Source organism: Nestor notabilis, unplaced genomic scaffold, assembly GCF_000696875.1.
Source record: "Nestor notabilis isolate BGI_N333 unplaced genomic scaffold, ASM69687v1 scaffold3343, whole genome shotgun sequence".
Classification (NCBI taxonomy): domain Eukaryota; kingdom Metazoa; phylum Chordata; class Aves; order Psittaciformes; family Psittacidae; genus Nestor; species Nestor notabilis.
This window is the reverse complement of record NW_009922221.1, coordinates 28,571-46,129: the sequence shown is the minus strand read 5'-3', so window position 1 is coordinate 46,129 and position 17,559 is coordinate 28,571. Positions and strand designations below refer to the sequence as shown.

The 17,559-nt window shown below is 44.1% G+C and overlaps 1 protein-coding gene across 1 annotated transcript; it reads left to right on the top strand.

Moving 5' to 3' along the window:
* The first annotated feature begins 8,454 nt into the window (after positions 1-8,454).
* LOC104403396 (G-protein coupled receptor 55-like) lies at positions 8,455-9,372 on the top strand. The gene has a single exon (XM_010011510.1). The coding sequence runs from the start codon at positions 8,455-8,457 to the stop codon at positions 9,370-9,372; it is 918 nt and encodes a 305-aa protein (XP_010009812.1).
* The last annotated feature ends 8,187 nt before the right edge of the window (positions 9,373-17,559 follow it).

Sequence of the window (17,559 nt, the reverse complement as noted above, 5' to 3'; positions counted from 1 at the left end):
AGTGTGCTGACAAGGCACAAAAAGAAGAAAGCCTTCTGCTAGGTGCACAAGAGACACTTGGTCAAAGAAACCAAATATTGAGAAGTACAGATTCTTTCTCTAAGCTGTATTGTCTTAAAAGGAATAATAATGGGAAAATAAAGTATGACTTATGAGTGCTCGGCAAATTTCCATGATGTAGGTGACTAAATGATAAGTGCTTCGGCACAAACACCACCATCAAAGCACTTACAGCAGTGCAAGATCTGCTTCAAGGCCACCGCTTCCTGGCTTCAGCTACAGAAAAAAGGAGGTAGAGAAAGATATTCTTTCCTTAATCCTTGCCAAAATCTGCACAGAGTGTAGCTGCAGAGACACTATCCTTTTATCACGCATACACAGCCTCCTCCTAACTAAACTGTTACTGAAATTAACCACTGAAAGATTCAAGTGATCACATATATATGGAAAATTATGCTTGTCACATTCTTCATTACTTCTTTCACGTGTTACTACATAGTTTCAACACTTACCAAGAGAGAATAGTTAATTCTGAATAGGGAAGGGCAGACATACAAATTATTTCTGAAGAATGTAGGACTTGTAGAAGGAGTGTGAGCATCTAGACATGATTGATGCAACACTGTCTCTCCTGGGCTGCAGACTGGTTATAGCAAAGGTGAATCTTTGATATAATCATCATGATATAATAAACATATGCATTGGTTTTGACCTGTTAGTGTTATAGTAGACCATGAGTTGACACTTGACACAATAATGGTACACACAGTTTACATAAAGAAGTAATAGAGCAGAACACAGATAAAGCAAATTGAATTTTAATTAAAAAAAAAAAGGAAAAAAATATCTATTTTTCCCCCAAGTATGTCTTCTGTAAATATATTATTCTGTAAAAATATTTCCTTTGAGGAATATGTTATCAATATAAACTCAGGGAAAAGTGGTGTTGCCAGATTCTGGCTGCTGTCACTGCATTTTTATCTAATTCTTCTCTTCATGCTGATCATCTAAACTCAGAAGTTTGCTGTCTTTCGAGAAGAAAGAAGACCAGAAACCATGATTCAGCTGGCAACCTACCTCCTTTTTCTATTAAGTAATTCTAATGGACAAACTGCCTCTACTAAACGCTGGAAAGATTTAAGTTGTAGTATCATACAATTTGATCGGGGGTGGTTTGGTTTTTAAAGGAAGCAGCAGTTAGGTTCTACAGTTCATCAATATCCAACTGCTTCCCCGAAATATTAAAGATACATGGATAAAACTTTCCAGTATTTTCAGCATAAAGATGCTAGAATTGTCTGCTAGATAGATATGTGTATATCATGTTTAGTGTGTGGCATTTATCTCTTAAGGCCTCGGTAGAAAAACACTGGGATATAGGAAGAGCAAAGTCTGGAATGTAAGGGAGCCTTAATATGAGGCTTTCCTTATTTTCTAAGCTGCTTATTGCTAGAAATACTGTCAGCAACAGGAATGTGTTTTCTTATGCTCTCCCCCTCAGACAGGATGCCATATTAGACACACTATTTCTCTTGCCTAAAACAATCCTTATGTTCTTCTTTAGTTCATTATTTTCTCATAACGACATGTAATGAACTTCCCTCCCTTCCATGAAAGCTGCTGTAAATACACCTAACAATTTCTCACAGACACATGCTGTGCCATCACACAGGCCCCAGAAATAAAACTAACCTTTTCCATTAAGAAGAAATGGAGTCTTGAGCCATGTGGGTTCTGATGGAGACTCTCCTGGCCACCACGGGGTGTACCTCAGAAGGATGCAGTTTCCTCAGCTATGTGAGCAGCCCTGTGAGCTCAAAATGTGAGCAAGGGTCTTTTGGACAGGATGGTCCAGTTATGACTTAAAGACCAGCATAGCTAATGGTTTGAGTAGGGAAAAAAAATACAGAAATACATTAGAAGTGTCAAAATGACTCAGCCAAAAAGCTGGAAGGAGACACACAAAGTGACCTGGTATGTAGGGCCCCAGCCAGGGTGCATGAGCCCTGCTTGAACAACTGCTCCATGGAGTGGGAGAATAACTAAAAGTGCAAAAGCTGAAACACAAAAGACAGATCTCCACCAAGTTGCAGCCACTGGGGCTGCAGCTTGGGATTCAGCAGAGTAAGGATGTAAGAGAATAAATGCCTGAATTGCCTGGGCCTTAGACCACAACAGGTTTGGGAAAACAAGTATTTTCCTTTGGGTTTATTCATACTTCATTGGTCCCGGAGCACTGACACAAAAAACACCCACCCTGCTGACCTAGCCACAGGAGACCCATAGGAGCATCCCCAGCTCATTTATTCTCTGTGGAAACTTAGACATGTCTCTCAACAAACACTAGATCCCTTCAAAACTAAACATATCAGGGCTCAGAGAGAGAAATCAGCTCACCTGCTCTCCCAAGCAGAAGATTTAGCTCCTCCAGCATTGAAAGGACCCTTCTCCACTGGGATACCCTTGGCACTGGTGCACAGTCAAGGATTGCTGGTGCCTCCCTCAAGCTGTAGGGTCCTTCAGAGGACAATAACCAGCATTAAGAAGGCCATTGCCTGGGGTCAGACCATTGTACTGGTAATCTCAGCCTCACCAGCAACCCACAGGCAGCACTTAAGGTCACTTCCTCTACAGAAGCTCCACTTCAGGTGTTTCTGTGCTTTGGCCCTCTCTGCTCCTCACCATCAGAGCTTTCGGCTCTCCCTTTTCTCAGCAGTCCTCGGCTGTCTGGATGGTAGGTGGCAGAACAAACACAGAGGCTGGTGAAGACAAGTCTAGTGCTCTGCTCGTGGAGGCAGGTTATGGAATAAGCTGTCAGAGCTACAGAAGCAGCTGCTCCTTCTGGTGACCCACCACAGAGACATCAGGGGGCTGAAGCCCCGTTTCTCATTTCCCCTGTAGCCACAAGATGGAGCAACGCCGTAACAAACAGCTCTCTAGAGGCACCAGATTTAGGTGATGGGACATTTCATCATAGTCCTGGCTCAAGCAGAGGCTGCAGGCAGCCCTGGTGGGATGCTGCAATAGCTCAAGGCAAGTCCTTGGCCCATGGCGGGCAGGAGCAAACTCCCATAGCCTCTTAGCCCATGTCCCAAGTGAAATGCAGGGAGAGTTTGGTGTTCCTGGGTGCCATGCAGTGACATCTCATAGCAGGACCAAGGAGCTCAGACATGCCCTCAGACCCCCACGGCAACCTTAATCAAGCACACTAGCAGTAAAAGCTTCTCTGACACCATCCCAAGGCTCCATACATTGCTCTGTTGTGGCCGCTGTTACCCAGCCTCCTGCTGTTTCCTTCTGGCTGGCTTCTGAAGCCTCCTCCATAGCACAGAGCTGAAGCAGCCCTTCAAAAACAGAGAAAATCCAGGGTCCTGGAGACATGGGGGTGCAGGTGGAGGTGAATGAAACTGAAAAATGGAGAAGACTTGACGGGGGAAACCAAAGAAGAAATCAAGGGGTTCACAGAAATGTGTACTCTCTCTTCTCAAGCAGAATAATACTTTTCTCGCTGGTTAGGTTCTGATTTAGATCAAGAAAAATGCTCCATGCCTCCACTGCACAACCTCGTGTAGTGCAGTGGGTACCAATTTAGCTCCTAAACTGGTAGGATGTCAGCAGCATCATAACTGACTCTATCCTGAGAGCCAGGACAGACAGCTTAAGAGTCAGAACTATGGCACTGCTGTCTGTGGTTTGGTCCAGTGTCAGGACACAGCAACAGACCAGCAGCGCCTTGGGATGGCTAGCACAGCCTGGCACCGCAAGGAGAAGTTCCTTTGGAAGAGTGAACACAGGAAATGAGAAAAGCTTCACTTGGTTCCCACCCAGGGATACATGCAGGCCTGAAGGTGAGGTCTGTGTGGAAGCAGCGATGTGGCAAAGTCCTCAATACGAGCAAAAAAAAAGGCATGTGAAACGGTTCCTTTGTCAAGAAGGAGAAGGTGATGCAGTCAGCATCTGAAATAGCACCAAGCAGCAGGTGCTTTCACATGCTGGTGGCATTGGTGACACACACAGGGGTGCCAAGGGCAGAGCAGACTTTGCATGGTGTAGCCCTCTTCTCCCCAGTCTGCAAGAAAAGGGACAGATCTCTTGGCCTTGAGAAGAGTCCTGTCCCATTAGCACAGAGTAAAGCCTGCAGTAAGAAGTGACCTTGACCGCGTGCAGCTTTCTTACCCTTGCATCACAAGTGAGCTATTGACCAACAGTCTGAGAGTCCTTCACGGACTATCCATTATACTGCTCACTGGATTTAATTTTCCTCTCTCCATCAGCCTTCAGCATCATCCTTTTCCACCTTTTGAATGGAAAGGAGTCTTCACACCTTGTCCCAAGTACATTTGAACTCCCTGCATGCCTTCCTGGCCGTTTTTCTCCCTAAAATAAAATCACAAGCATGTTTGCTGGAAAAGAAAAAAGTGGACCAGCCACTGCTGGTGACTATGATGTGCCAACCCTAGTGTTGCTGTTTCCTCATCCTCCTCTTTCCAAAGCGTCTTTCTCCAGACGTGTAGCCACATGGTGCTTCGTGTTGCAAGCAGGCCCAAGGAGGTATACTTCTGATGAGGTGGGCAGCACTTAGGTGGCATGAGAGTAGAAGTATCAAAGAGAAAATGCGAAAGAAGAGAATGCTCCAAGTGCGTGGGGGGAAACTTTGAATGGGGAAGACAGAACATCCGCTCTGAGCGCTGGTGGCAGTATCAGAACTGGCATGTGCAAAGCCCGGACCAAGGCAGAGGCACACAGAGTGCTCTGTGCTTAAGTCCCAAGCTCATGGCAGCCTCAGTTCCCATTACCCAGGCTGGCTCTGGCCCCACATGCTTTTTCGTGGTAATGGTGCCTGCCTGTGTTGTGTGGGGTTTTTGTTCATATCCAAAATGCAGTCATGGTCACAAGACCATCAGTGGATACGCACAGAAGTGAAACTTATATGAGGAATCCAATGAAGTATTGTTCGCTCAGACTTTCTATCATGTTTTTTTCCCCTTGGTGGTGTTTCTTCTATTTTTACTAAAGTAGAGTCATTTCAAGTGAAATCCCTTGGGGAAATCCCAAGTGCTATTTTTTCTATCATCTTCTATCCCCCATTGCTTTCACAGATGCACAGTTTGAATCTAGCCAATATAATCCTCAGGTTTGATATTTAAGGAGTATGAAGAGGACCAAGCAAAACTACCCCTCTGGACCTTTCTTTCCCCCTTTGGTCAGAAGACTGCAAACACCTATGGAGGAAAAAAGGGGAAAGGGGGGAGGGGGGCAAAAAGAAAGAATAAAAAGACAAGAAATTAAATCATTTTTTCCCCTTCCCACCTGAACAAAATCAGCCCCAGATACTCTCCATAGTATATTCCCTGTTCTCTAGGGGTATAAACACATTTAAGAGTAACTAACCCATGTCTTTTCTTTAAAATACCAACTGCAAGTGAACATGTCAGATCACCACTGAAAATCAATGACCTTGTTTTCCTTTTTTGTATCATGAAATATAATGGAAACAATGACAGCAATAGCTCAGGATTTAGCTTAAAGCATATTTTAACAGCTAACACTACTCACAGATGTTACCTACAATCAATTGAACCATGTATTGTACAGAACAAAAGGAGAAAGGTCTATAGGGCCAGAATTTCCTTCTCTGTCACTGGAGATTGTTTTGGATGGGTGACTCAGAGACACTAGTCCCACAAAGCCATGCATTTACATCCTTAAATGAGCTCTGCGTGACATACTACGTACATACTGCGTGTATGCAGACACAGCGTGGGGACACAGCTGCTGTAATGGAAATACGTGATGAAACCAAGATCAGCAGCACTTCATGCTTCCTGGCATCCTGACCAGCCGTTTGCACGCAGCTCACTCCACTGCCTCCAAAAGAAACACAAGGCTTGAGAATTGTACAAGCTGAGAAGGAGGAGAAGTCACCAAGCAGAGCTAGACACAGCCCAAAGGTAAGATGATGATAGAGAATATTCCATTGTAGTAAAACCTTGAAAGCTTTTACCTTGCTACAAGATCTGAAAACTAAATATATTTTACATAACTTGTTTTGCTTATAGCATATCTACTTTTGGGGTTTAAGAATGAACAGAGCTACCCTTTTTGTTCATGCTTTAAATAATGTTTGCTGTTTTGCTTACAAATCTACACAACAGACTCTAGTCTAAAATGCCTTTTTATCATAAAGAGATTTTTCTCAGGTAAAAATCTCGACAAGAAGCAGACATTCTGTTTCTCTAGACACAGAATTTCCTATACACACTATCAAAGAAACAAAACCAACAAAAGAAGGACTGAAGGTAAAAAATAAAGGACTCATGAAATCTCCTACAGAGGCAATGAAGTAAAAAACTTTGCCAATATTTATTACTTTTCAGTGATTCCTTAAGTAATTTTTCATCCCTTTGGCTCTCAGTAATGGGTTCTTTCCCAGCACTGGACTTCACTTGATGCAGACGACTCAACAGAGCAGTGTATTGGGCAGTATCTCTGCCCAGCTCATCAGTGTAACCCCTCACCTGCCACAGGCCACCTGAATTTAGAAGTTCAGGGACCCAACCCAGCTCCCAGCAAACTCTCCAGCCCCATGGCTGCAGGAGGATTTAACTCCCAGGCAGTGAACGACTTGCAGCGTAACAAGGGGTACTTCTCACTTCCAGCCTCTCAGATCCCCACGTGCTTCACAGACTCAGGCTTTCCTGTCCTTTTTATTTGGTGAGGGGGAAATTCATTCTTTCCCCTCCAATTGCCCTCAGTCCCTTGCAGACAGCAGCAGAGCAAGCACTGCTGCCAGGATGGCTGTCCCACTGAGCCATGTCCACCCATGCCATACAGGCAGTGGTGCTCTGAGGAGGAGACTGGTAAGTGCTTTACGCAGCCAGCAGCACTGCCTACTGCAGGGAACTGGATAAAACCTGTACCTGCTATAGCAGTGGATGGATGCCTGTGTTTGACCCCACCAGAGGATTGCTCTCCTGTACCCACAGCCCTGTCAGCACCTCATTGTCCTCATCAGGCTGGGTTTCTGCAGCTGGTTTTCTCGCTTCTGTAATGTAAACAAGTATCTCCCAGAATCATTTACCTTGAGGACACCAGTGTGTCCTCAAGAAGCAAACAGCCAACCTGCTCTGTCTTCCTAACAATAACTGCTAGGTTTTAAGAAATAATTACATTTCCTTTTTGCTGATCCTAATCTCTGCCAAAGAGAGACTAATCTCCCTCAAACCACTGTGCAAGAGAGCTTACCTCCGAAATACTCAGGAAGTAACTTGATCTGTAGAACAGGAACTTCCATTGCATGTTTGAAAACAGGTTCACAAATCTGAAAAGAAATAGCATCAAGATCAGTAACTCGTAGGAAAGGCACTAGGTGGAAATAATAACATTTAGAGAGCATCAGATCAAATATAATTCCTGGGTGCTGACAGAAAGATCTCCGAAAGGGTTTATTTACAGGTTACATTTGCTGTGATGGAAGTGGCTAGAAGAAAGGACCAGCTAGTCCGTGCATTTGCATTTTAAGTGATTCTGGCTGATTCCAGCACTGCAGAAACCAATGAGAGCCTTCCCGTTTCTTATCAGCAGTTTGAGGGCAGGACCAGACCATCACCCTTCCTCTAAAGAAGAGGATTACCCCATGTCCCCTGTTCACAGGGTGCCTACCTCCACATTTTTAGTTCCCTCTTTGCAGAGAAGAAACCAGCTGTTTTCTGCACCTCCTGTCTCTGCAGACACAACTTTATCTGCTGTGGTAAGTCTGGCTAGTTTAGACAAAACCTTGGGGTCTTAAATCTCCTTCTGCTTATAAAGATTTGGCCTCTAATAGAAATAGCCTGTTTGAAACTTCCTGCTTGCTGCTTTTAGCAAGCTTGTCAGAAGGGGCAGAGGTAATCACAGCCCTTCTGCTCGGTGGTGGTGGGAGAGGGTGCAGGATGGCAATGACCATTTGGGATCTTGACATTAATAAATATGCAGGACCCTTCATGCTTTTGGCTCCCCAAAATCTCTTATGATTGCTTGATTCAGGAAACCTGGTCCAACTAATTGCCTCTATCTGCACAAACCAAGTAACCCTAAAACCAGGGTCTGCTACCCTGGCTTTGCAAAGAGATCTCATCACTCTGAGGGGATGGTGCAGTCACATCTATATTCTGCCTAGCCTAACTTATCGGGCAGCATAATTTTGGGTAACAGTGCCAGTGAGGCTTGGACCCCAGAAATCTTTGCTTCTCCTCAAGGCACAATCTTGCCCCAAGATCCCTTGGCACTGATAAGATCCGTGTTTCTGGGAACTGCAATTCAGCACCCAGCAGTCAAAGAGGAAAAAGCATCTCTACGGACACAGAGACCTCATTTGCCTTTGTACAGTGTCTTAAATGTGATCTTTATCCTTCTTTGTGGTGAAGGTAATTTCGTTCTCTTCCAGCTGGAGAATACCTCTTCATACCTGGAGATATGAATGAGACCCATGCCAACAGCAATGTCATCAGTATCAGCGCTACTGTGGAACTGTTCCAACTCATCATGTACACCCCCATATTCACCCTGGGATTGCTGTTCAATGTGATGGCTCTGTCGTTCCTGTTTTTTAAGGTTAAAAAGCTGTCAGAATCTACGGTCTACATGATAGCCCTTATTTTCCTAGATACTTTGCTGCTATTTACTCTTCCTTTTAAAATCATTTCCTACCACCTTCAGGACCATTGGAACTTGGGCTCTGTGTTTTGCTCCACCTTGGAGAGTCTTTACTTTGTAAACATGTATGGCAGCATCCTCATCTCCCTCTGCATCTGTGTAGACCGGTACATTGCCATCCAGCACCCTTTCAGAGCTCCCGCCCTGAGATCCATCAAGAAAGCTGCTATGGTCTGTGCCATCATCTGCCTGGGCACCTCTGCTGGGACAATCTCTACTTTCCAGCTGCATGGAAAGGGCCACAACATCTCATCCTGCTTCCATAACTTTTCCAAGAGCACATGGGAAAACAGAGGCCTGTTCAGCACCTTAGAAGCCACCTTCTTTGGCAGCATGGCAACCATGACCTTCTGCACTGCTCAGACCATCAGGTGCTTGAGAAAGCACAGAAAACTGGGTAACCCCCAAACACACACCATGAGGGCAGAGAAGATAGTGGTGACAAACCTTGTGGCATTTCTGGTGTGTTTCACACCTTACCATGTGGCATACTTCATGTACTTCTTGGTGAAGAATAACATCATTCACACCAGGTTTCAGCAGGTGCTACGAGACATCCTTCAGGTCACCCTTTGCTGGGCAAACTTGAATTGCTGTCTTGATGGGGTGTGTTATTATTTTGTTTTAAAGGAGTCCTTGGAGGACCCATTACAAAACAGTGTAAAAACAACCACATGAAAGCCTTGATCCATGTGCTGCATATTTGTTACTTGGGATCATGTGTCAAGAGGTTTCCATGGGAAGTTCAGGGTCCTGAACTACTTCTGTAATCAATTTAATTTAAATATTCAGATCTTAATATATTTCATAAGAAACAGGATTAAGTCCATGTGCAGGCATCTGCTCTTAACTTTTTTTATTACTTTCCTTAATGTTTTGTATTAGCATTTATGAGTAAAACCAAATGGAATTATTCCTACAAATGGTGATGTATATCTCTTTGGATGTGATTCCTCTTTACTTCGTAAAAGAACTGACAAAATTATTCACTCACATGGGGTAGGATCTTTCAGACTCTGGGTCTACACTTCACCTGCAAATCTTCTTCAGGACTTCAGCTACTATAGGCTTGAGCTGCTGAGAAACAGAGACTTGGAGGTAAAAAGCTTCAGACTAAGTTTGTTACCTCCCCTGCCCTGATCATGTATGCTCACATTCACACCTCAGAGGTTTAGATCTGCACATGCTATATAGATGTGCAAATCCCTGACTTCAGTAACTCTAAATACAAAGGCAGCTTTAAGTTAACATGGGCACAGCAAGATCTCCATGCCATTCCTCCACTTGCTCTGCAAGGTGCAACGCTTGTTTTAGTGACTGGTCACGTGCATATTGCACTACTAACTAATGCAGCCACTAGCTCAAGTCAGATTAATTGACTATCCCAGTTCCAGGCTTCCTCACCACCTCCTCCCCTGCTCGCAGGTTTTTCACAGATCTGTTCTTTCCTTCTTGATTATAAACCTACTCTCATAAACAGCCAAACCAAACAAGAGCATGAAATGAGAAGCCCAGTGTAATGGTAAACACATGAATTTGAAGGAACACTCCCCACTTTATAGCTGGATAAGAACAGCCCTGATCCCTGAAGCAGCAGCCAGCAACATAAGATCCCAGGGGGAAAGCAACCTTTCAGACCTTGGAGCAAGATGACCACCACCACTTCCCAAACAAACAAGGCAGTAAAAATTAATCCACCAGCAGGAGCTTAACATGCCAGTCAGTTACTTCTTAACAGCGCTTATAGGCACCTGGATAAACTGAATGACAACATGCATCCAGCCTGGTGAAAGGCAGCTCACTGCTCAGGGGCACCCCAATTGCTGCCTCTTTCCTGAGTGATGGGGATGACAACAACTGGAGCAATTAGATTTCATAGTCACATTGAGCTGGATCCTTGCAATGCCTCTTCTAGGCAGGGATACTCATCCCAGCCTTTGAACTGGCTTTTCTCTGTACACTTTGGAGAAGGGTAGCACACAAACCGTGCACTGATTTCTCCCCCAAGCTGGTAACTCTGAATTTGGAGACTCCAGCTTTTAAAAGTTAAATTTTCTGAAGTTGCTACATCTGTGTATGAGATTGTAAACACTGACCAAACATAGACATAAGTGTGTGCTGCTGTTTACAGAGTAGGTTTAGTGTTCAGGCAATGAACTGTGTTTGAGGTTATGCTCACAAGGGCTGTGCATTTAGACTAACAACGTCCTGGTCGTGTTCAAGTGCATGAAAATATAACCCACCAGGATAATACAGCAAGAATTCCCTCTCGATATCAATTGCCATTTCCATTAATTCCCTCAGAATATTTAACTTCTCTGCTAGTAGATACTGAATCCTCATCACATCCTTGCTCATAACTTAATCTCTTAACTAACTGCACTTCAATAGACACAAAGGTTTTACCACTGCAACTTCATGGTCCTTTTGGAAGCATGATTAACAAAAAAAGAGAAGAAATGCAGAATATTTTTGTCACTTCTCAAAGCAGTGGGCCATGCCAAGACGTCCTCCACTTTAACTGATAATGCCTGAACATAGGGAACAGGGATTTTGTCACTACCTCACGAGGCATAAAATGCCAAAGTATGAGAGAAAACCAATCTCAATTGCTTTTCTATAGCCTGAGGCATCTCCATTAGTTTTACGGACATGGCTTTGGGCTTATGCTGCTATAATTGAGAATAGAAGCTCACTTAAAGTTTTGTTTTCCCTCTATTGTTCAGGTTTTCCCCCCCATTTTTAAATATGTCTGTTTTTTACTTACCTGTTATCCTGCTGTCCTTGGTCCCAGGATCATAAAGTAACTCACATGTTCATTTCATTTCGAGTGCTGCTAGAAAGCAGTGACATTAATATTACATTTAGGAATTCTGGGGTTCTTGGCTACCACCTTCAGCAGTAACATCCTGTTAGAGGAGGCAGGGATGATGACCAACGTAAGCATAGTTAAAACTGTATGAAGGAGAAGTTAAAGGCATTTCCTTTTCTCCCAAGCCTCTCCCCTATATTTTTCCGGTGTTTCTGGCCATTGATTCTTCTAGAAGCAAAGAGACTGAGATGTGGAAAAGCTGCACCCTGCTTACAAGAAGGGTACAGCCAGCCACCATCTCAGGTCCCTGCCTCTACACATGACTCAGTACCTCTGCCAGCAATAAGAAAGCACTAGTAGCCAGGGCAGGGTAACAACTTTCATTGTAGGTTTCTGGGGCAACATTTTGCAAAGGCAACATTTTCTACTCACATTCTCTGCTGGATCTTATTGCTTCTCGGCCTCTGAACAATCACTTTCCAGGCCAAATCTGGTGTGGTCCAATCCTTTCTTTGCTCAGGTGAGTAGCTATAGCAGCTCTTTCATTTGTAGGGCTTTCTATCCAAGTCATGACACTGGGTATCTAGTGAAACCAGACATTTCTGTTTGCACCAAAAGAATATTAAAGACAGAGTGCTAAGAAAGAAAAGGAGAAGGAAAAATCTAAAAATCTGCAATCTAAAGTCATCACAGGCTTTCCAGAATACAGATCCAGATGAACAAAGAAAGGAAAAGCAAGGACTTGTTTGGAAATCATTCACCCCTAAGAACTGAGGACTCATTCCTAACACATTCTGTTCTTCACTAAAAATCACTCGTTTACTCTGAGACAATGCAAATGGGGGCTAGAGAGCTGTTATGGAGCATTTTTTCCACATACACATGTTTTTGCATTTGGATAGTGAAAGGTAAAGAGTTTAAACCAGCACTGAAAGCCTTGCAGTGAAACTCAAACTTAGGTATCCACTAACTGCACATCTGTCCTTTGCTTCCCAAATTTCTGTTCTTCTGGTATAGCTATAATCTTGTGTTTCAGGCTCTAGAAGTATCTGTTTGGGTTGGGATGGAAAAAGTTTAAGAGAAAACATCACTTATTTGCATATAACAACAGAAATCCCAACCAGAAAGAGAAAGAATCAGCCCAGGTACCAGGCATCCAGTATCTCCTACAGATTTCACTATTGCCTTTTATGTTTTATGAAAGATGTTCACATACAATGAATGGAACAAAATATTTACCATGAGCAATGACACATGGTAAACATGATGGTCAGTAATAATGAGAAAAACCTCGGAAAAGCAAGTGTCAAAGCTCTTATAGAAATTCTCCTATGCATATACTCCTCTCAAAGTGTTTTTAGCATTTGTATAGCCACTAGAAAGGGTTAGAATTGTCCTTTGTTTTCTCTCCAGAAAGACAGTGCCATGAGCTAAAGATGAATTTATAGCACTCCAGATGCCAGGCAGAAGCCTTCTGAGAAAACTTGCACAGACAAGAAGTGTGAAATAGTTGATTTTGCTGTGAAAGTGGAGTACTACAGACAGGCACACGCAGAAAACACACCCCAGTTCACAGTTAATTCCCCACAGAGCAAAGCTGTTTGTATGCTCTTTTCATCTGTTGCGTTTCCTAGTGGTATGAGATAGATGTCTAATGAAGAAGTAAAAATGTCCTAAGTGACACAATAAAGTGATGGAGCATTTCCATTGCTGACCTTGGTGTGACAGAGACAAGCAATGTGCCCAGTTTTGGTGGGAGGATACTCTTGCTCTCAGACTCAACCCGTGCAGTTTGCTCCTAGATTTGCAATGGGCCATGCAAGGCTACAATGCAATCAAATGCTCCAGGTCACCTTACTCAGCCCTGTTTTCACCCTCCCTTCATATGCCTCTGTCTTCAGCTTCTTAAAGGCAAGTAATTCTCTAGAAATGCTCTTTTGGATTTCTTCTTATTAAGAAACTTCTACCATAGCAACAAACTCTGATGAAGCACCGTCTTTAGCTGCCAAGAAAGGCAAAGGACACCTATAACCTCCTTCATTTTATCTCATTTATTCTTCTCATTCTGATTTTTATACACTGTCGCTCCATAAGAATGACATGACATCATCTAATGTGATAAAAAACTTGCTGCTGGATACTGATACAACCAAAAGTCCTTGAGGAATCAGAAATGTTTCCCGGGAAGATAAGCTGGATCAGCATCATTTACAGACACCAAAGGATGTAGAACCTCACATCTGCTGTATGGTACTGATTCCTATTAATCTTTGTCTCTGTTCCAAGACAAAAAAGATACTAAACTGGGATTATATTTGAGAGCAAGTATCAGCATCTTAGAGTTATAAACACTGCCAGGCAATTGTTAATCTAATACTAAGCATTACAAACCCAGGAAATCCAGTTTAGATTACATTTCAGAGTATACTAACACAATCCAACCATTCCCTGTTAAATATTAACTTTGTGACTACAAGTAAAGCCACCTCCCAGAGACTAGCATCAAACCTGGTCCTACTTGGCCAACAGTAGGATCTGAGACACTGAAGGTCACTGTCTGAAATAGCTTTACTCAGTTTAAAGAGAAGCTTAGGAAAGCATGAAGAAGCAGAGAGAGACAGCATTTGTAACCAACTCCATGCTATAATGGCAAGGCAAAATATAACCCTACATGCAGTAGCAACAGTGAAACCTTTAATGGCCCCCGCCTTTTACAATAGAGAGGGAAGAATAACACGTTCCCATGTTTTGGAACAACGGGGCAGAAATCAAGCAGTACCAGAGTCCTACCCTAGATTTAATTTCTGGTCATAATCACATTGTTCACATGGTTATTATACTTGATGCTATTGAAGTTTGGGGTTACAGGGTTTTGGGCTGTTGCTATCTCAAATTAGCCCATGTCACTTGCTTTGGGATGCCCACATACACCACATAAACCTACCACAGAACATCTTTAGAAGACATCCCAAATCCCTCTCCCACTTTTTGGCAATCCAAAATCTCATCCTGTGGGTAAACATACCCATTCTAACTTTCAGACTATCAGGTTGTCTAGCTTGCACAACACAAGCAGCCAGACTCCCACACTGAAAACTATCTTGTTTACATCAGATAAAGGGTTTGTTTTCTAGAACTCATCTTATTTTCAACATTATTCCTAGTCAAATTAGGTTTGTAATCCAGCTCCTGCCTCATGTTTACATGTCCTTTAAACACAGATGCAAACAGAACCCTATAGGTCACAATCTCTCTTACTTAAGTTTTGGCAAAACCGTTGAGGGTTCAAATTAGTATCTTCTAGGATAAATACAAGATGTCAAAGCAGCAAAGCCTGACCGTCATCCTGACAGGGAGCTGAGAGGAAGGAAGCACTTTGCTGGTCAGTTCAAGGTCACCTAGAAAAGTCTGGTAACATTTTGACTGGTGATGAAAACAGCACAAAGCAGGCATTTCCCAAATCCAAGGGAAGGAAGACATGGCACAAGGAGCCTGTCGTAGGTGACAAACCAGCCACAGAGCAGAAGCGTGTTCGAAGTGGCCCACTGAAACAAAGGGGCAGCAGATCAGGAACCTCTGGCTCCAAGACTCACAGATTCCAGGGAAGAAGTGGGGTTCAAACATGGCTGGGAACAGCACATGCAAATTTCAGTTCTTTAATAGCTATATTTGCCCTTGAGGACGCTATCAGAAAGCTACATCACCGATGTAACTGACGTTTTCTGTATTACTGCACCTCACTCTCCATTACAACCACATTCACTCAACTTCTGCTGCATGCTTAATCCACCTGAAGTTAGAAACCCTTTTCTATAACACAATCATGAGCCCAGTACCTCAGAGGATTAGAATCTGGAGGGTCTGATTTAATTGCACTGCCTGGACAGACTCAGACTCCAGTGGTCAATGTCCAAATGACGAATGAGTAATAGGGATGGATCAGCTCTTGAGAAACAAAAGGTGCCATTTTCATGCAAACAGCATTCGCTAAAAAGAACAACGAAGGAGAAATAAAGAAAAGCCAGAGACAAAGCAACAGAGTCCTTCTGGGCTGAATGTTTTTCAAGAGGCATCAGCTGCTCTTTAAACTGTAAACAGCATTTCAGAGCTTGTTTAGATTTGCTTTTGCATCCTTAGGTGGGAGTTGATAGATGCAACCAAAAGCAAGTGTCCGATTTGCTTTAACTTTCTTTTTGTCACTTGGCTCCTATTCACACCCTTAGAGGGGAATAATTTTCAACATCTGTTACCAAACCTTTAAAGGAGAAAGAAACTTTAAGAAAGAAAGAGTAAGAAAAGAAGGAAAGAAAAACACAGCAAAAAGAAAAGCGGTGGCAAATGCTGGCAGCTTTCCTTGGCAGGTGCTGGCTGTGAAAAGCTCCTTTCGGAAATCTTGGCAACAGCATCCCTCAACCCAGTGCCAGATAAGGCTGGTGGTGGGAGACAACAGAGGGCTGAGGGAACATCAGAGAGCCAGCAAGCAGTGGGCAGCAGTCGTAATGCCTGCAGCAGAAGCTGGAGGGCATTTAAGGCGTTATGCAAAGCAAAGGGAAGAACTCCAGCCTTACACTGCCACAGAGGGAAAATGCCAAGAAAAGGTGTACACGATGACAAGCTTTTTGAACAAATCCCGTGGTTTGCATGTATTACTCTCAATGGCTTTCCATGGTTTGTTTTTACATTAGAGCACAGCAAGAGCAAGAAACATCCATGAGGAAGGGCTCGCTGCTGCCCAGCATTTGACACTGACCATGCCAGAGACTTACTTTTACCACAGCCGTCAAGAGGACAAAAGTGATGCCAAATGACAAAGAGATGCCATCCCTTGTGGCACTGCACTTTGCCTGCCCTTTCTCCTCCAGCCGCCCTCCACCACAGTTGGTTTGCTTTGTTCAAACCCCAAAAAACCCCAACCACCCTCAAGTACTTTCCTAAACACACCTGCACATTTGGGATTTCCCCTCCAGGAGATGCTCTGAGGATCTTGGTGTTGCCACGGCCCCTGACAACAGAGCAAGGGGCCGGGAGGACAAGCGTAGCTGTGGGCAGACTGTGCCTCGATGCAGCAACCCCAAGGTCTCCTTTAAACACGGACAGCAAAGGGTTTAACTTGTTCTTTCTCAAAGCTATTTGCCAAATTCAAAACCACTTTCTGACAGAAAAGCAGTATTACAAGTTTCCTGCACCTAGGGAGGATTTTGCACAGAAACACAGCTCCGGTGAGAAACCCCTGCCCACGGGGCCACCTTTCTGTGAGAAAACAATGTGGGTTTGACATTTAACTATTTCTTTAAGCTTCCCCCACTTACTTCATGTTTGGGTGGGTGCCAGGACCTTAACACAAGTGAGTATAAAACCAGACGTGAGGAGGATCGAGGTGCGGGGCACGCAGGCTGTGCCCGCGCTCCTCCTCCCCTCAGCACTGCCGCCACCCCCCCACCCCCCCCGCCATTATCCGCCACCCCGGTACGCCCGTGTGCCCGCTGAGGGAGCGGTGTCCGGCGCTGTTAGAAGATGGAGGTCACTGGATGAGCTAATCAATGGAAGCAGCCCCATACAACACTGATGCACAGGCGCTGAGCCGCCCGCAGCCCTGCTCCCTGCCCGAGAGGTGCAAATGTTAGGGGGCATTAATCGATTTCATGGCTTCTACAAGCAGCCCCACATGGAGCTGCCCTTGTGGGGGTCATAGCTGAGCGTTTGCTGTTAAGGGGGAAAAAAGTGACCTGAAAATGGAAAGACCCAGCAAGTCCCTTCAAGCACAAAGCTCTGCTGGGGCAGAGGAGGTGTTTCAGAGACAGCTATGCCGGATGAATTCAAATTGTCAGGGAGATTGATACCAAATATTTACCTTTTAGTGCAATTAAACAACTCCATCAAAAGCGCTGAATGAAAGCAAAGTGCATTTCCTCTGCAAAGCTCATTACTGACTTGACATGTCTTCCTCTCCCCACTTCACGTCCCGGCCAGGCACCTCGATATTTGGCACCTGCTGTTAGAAAGGCAACTAGGCTCCAGTGGGGTGTTTGCTCATGCGTTTCACAAGCTAGCAT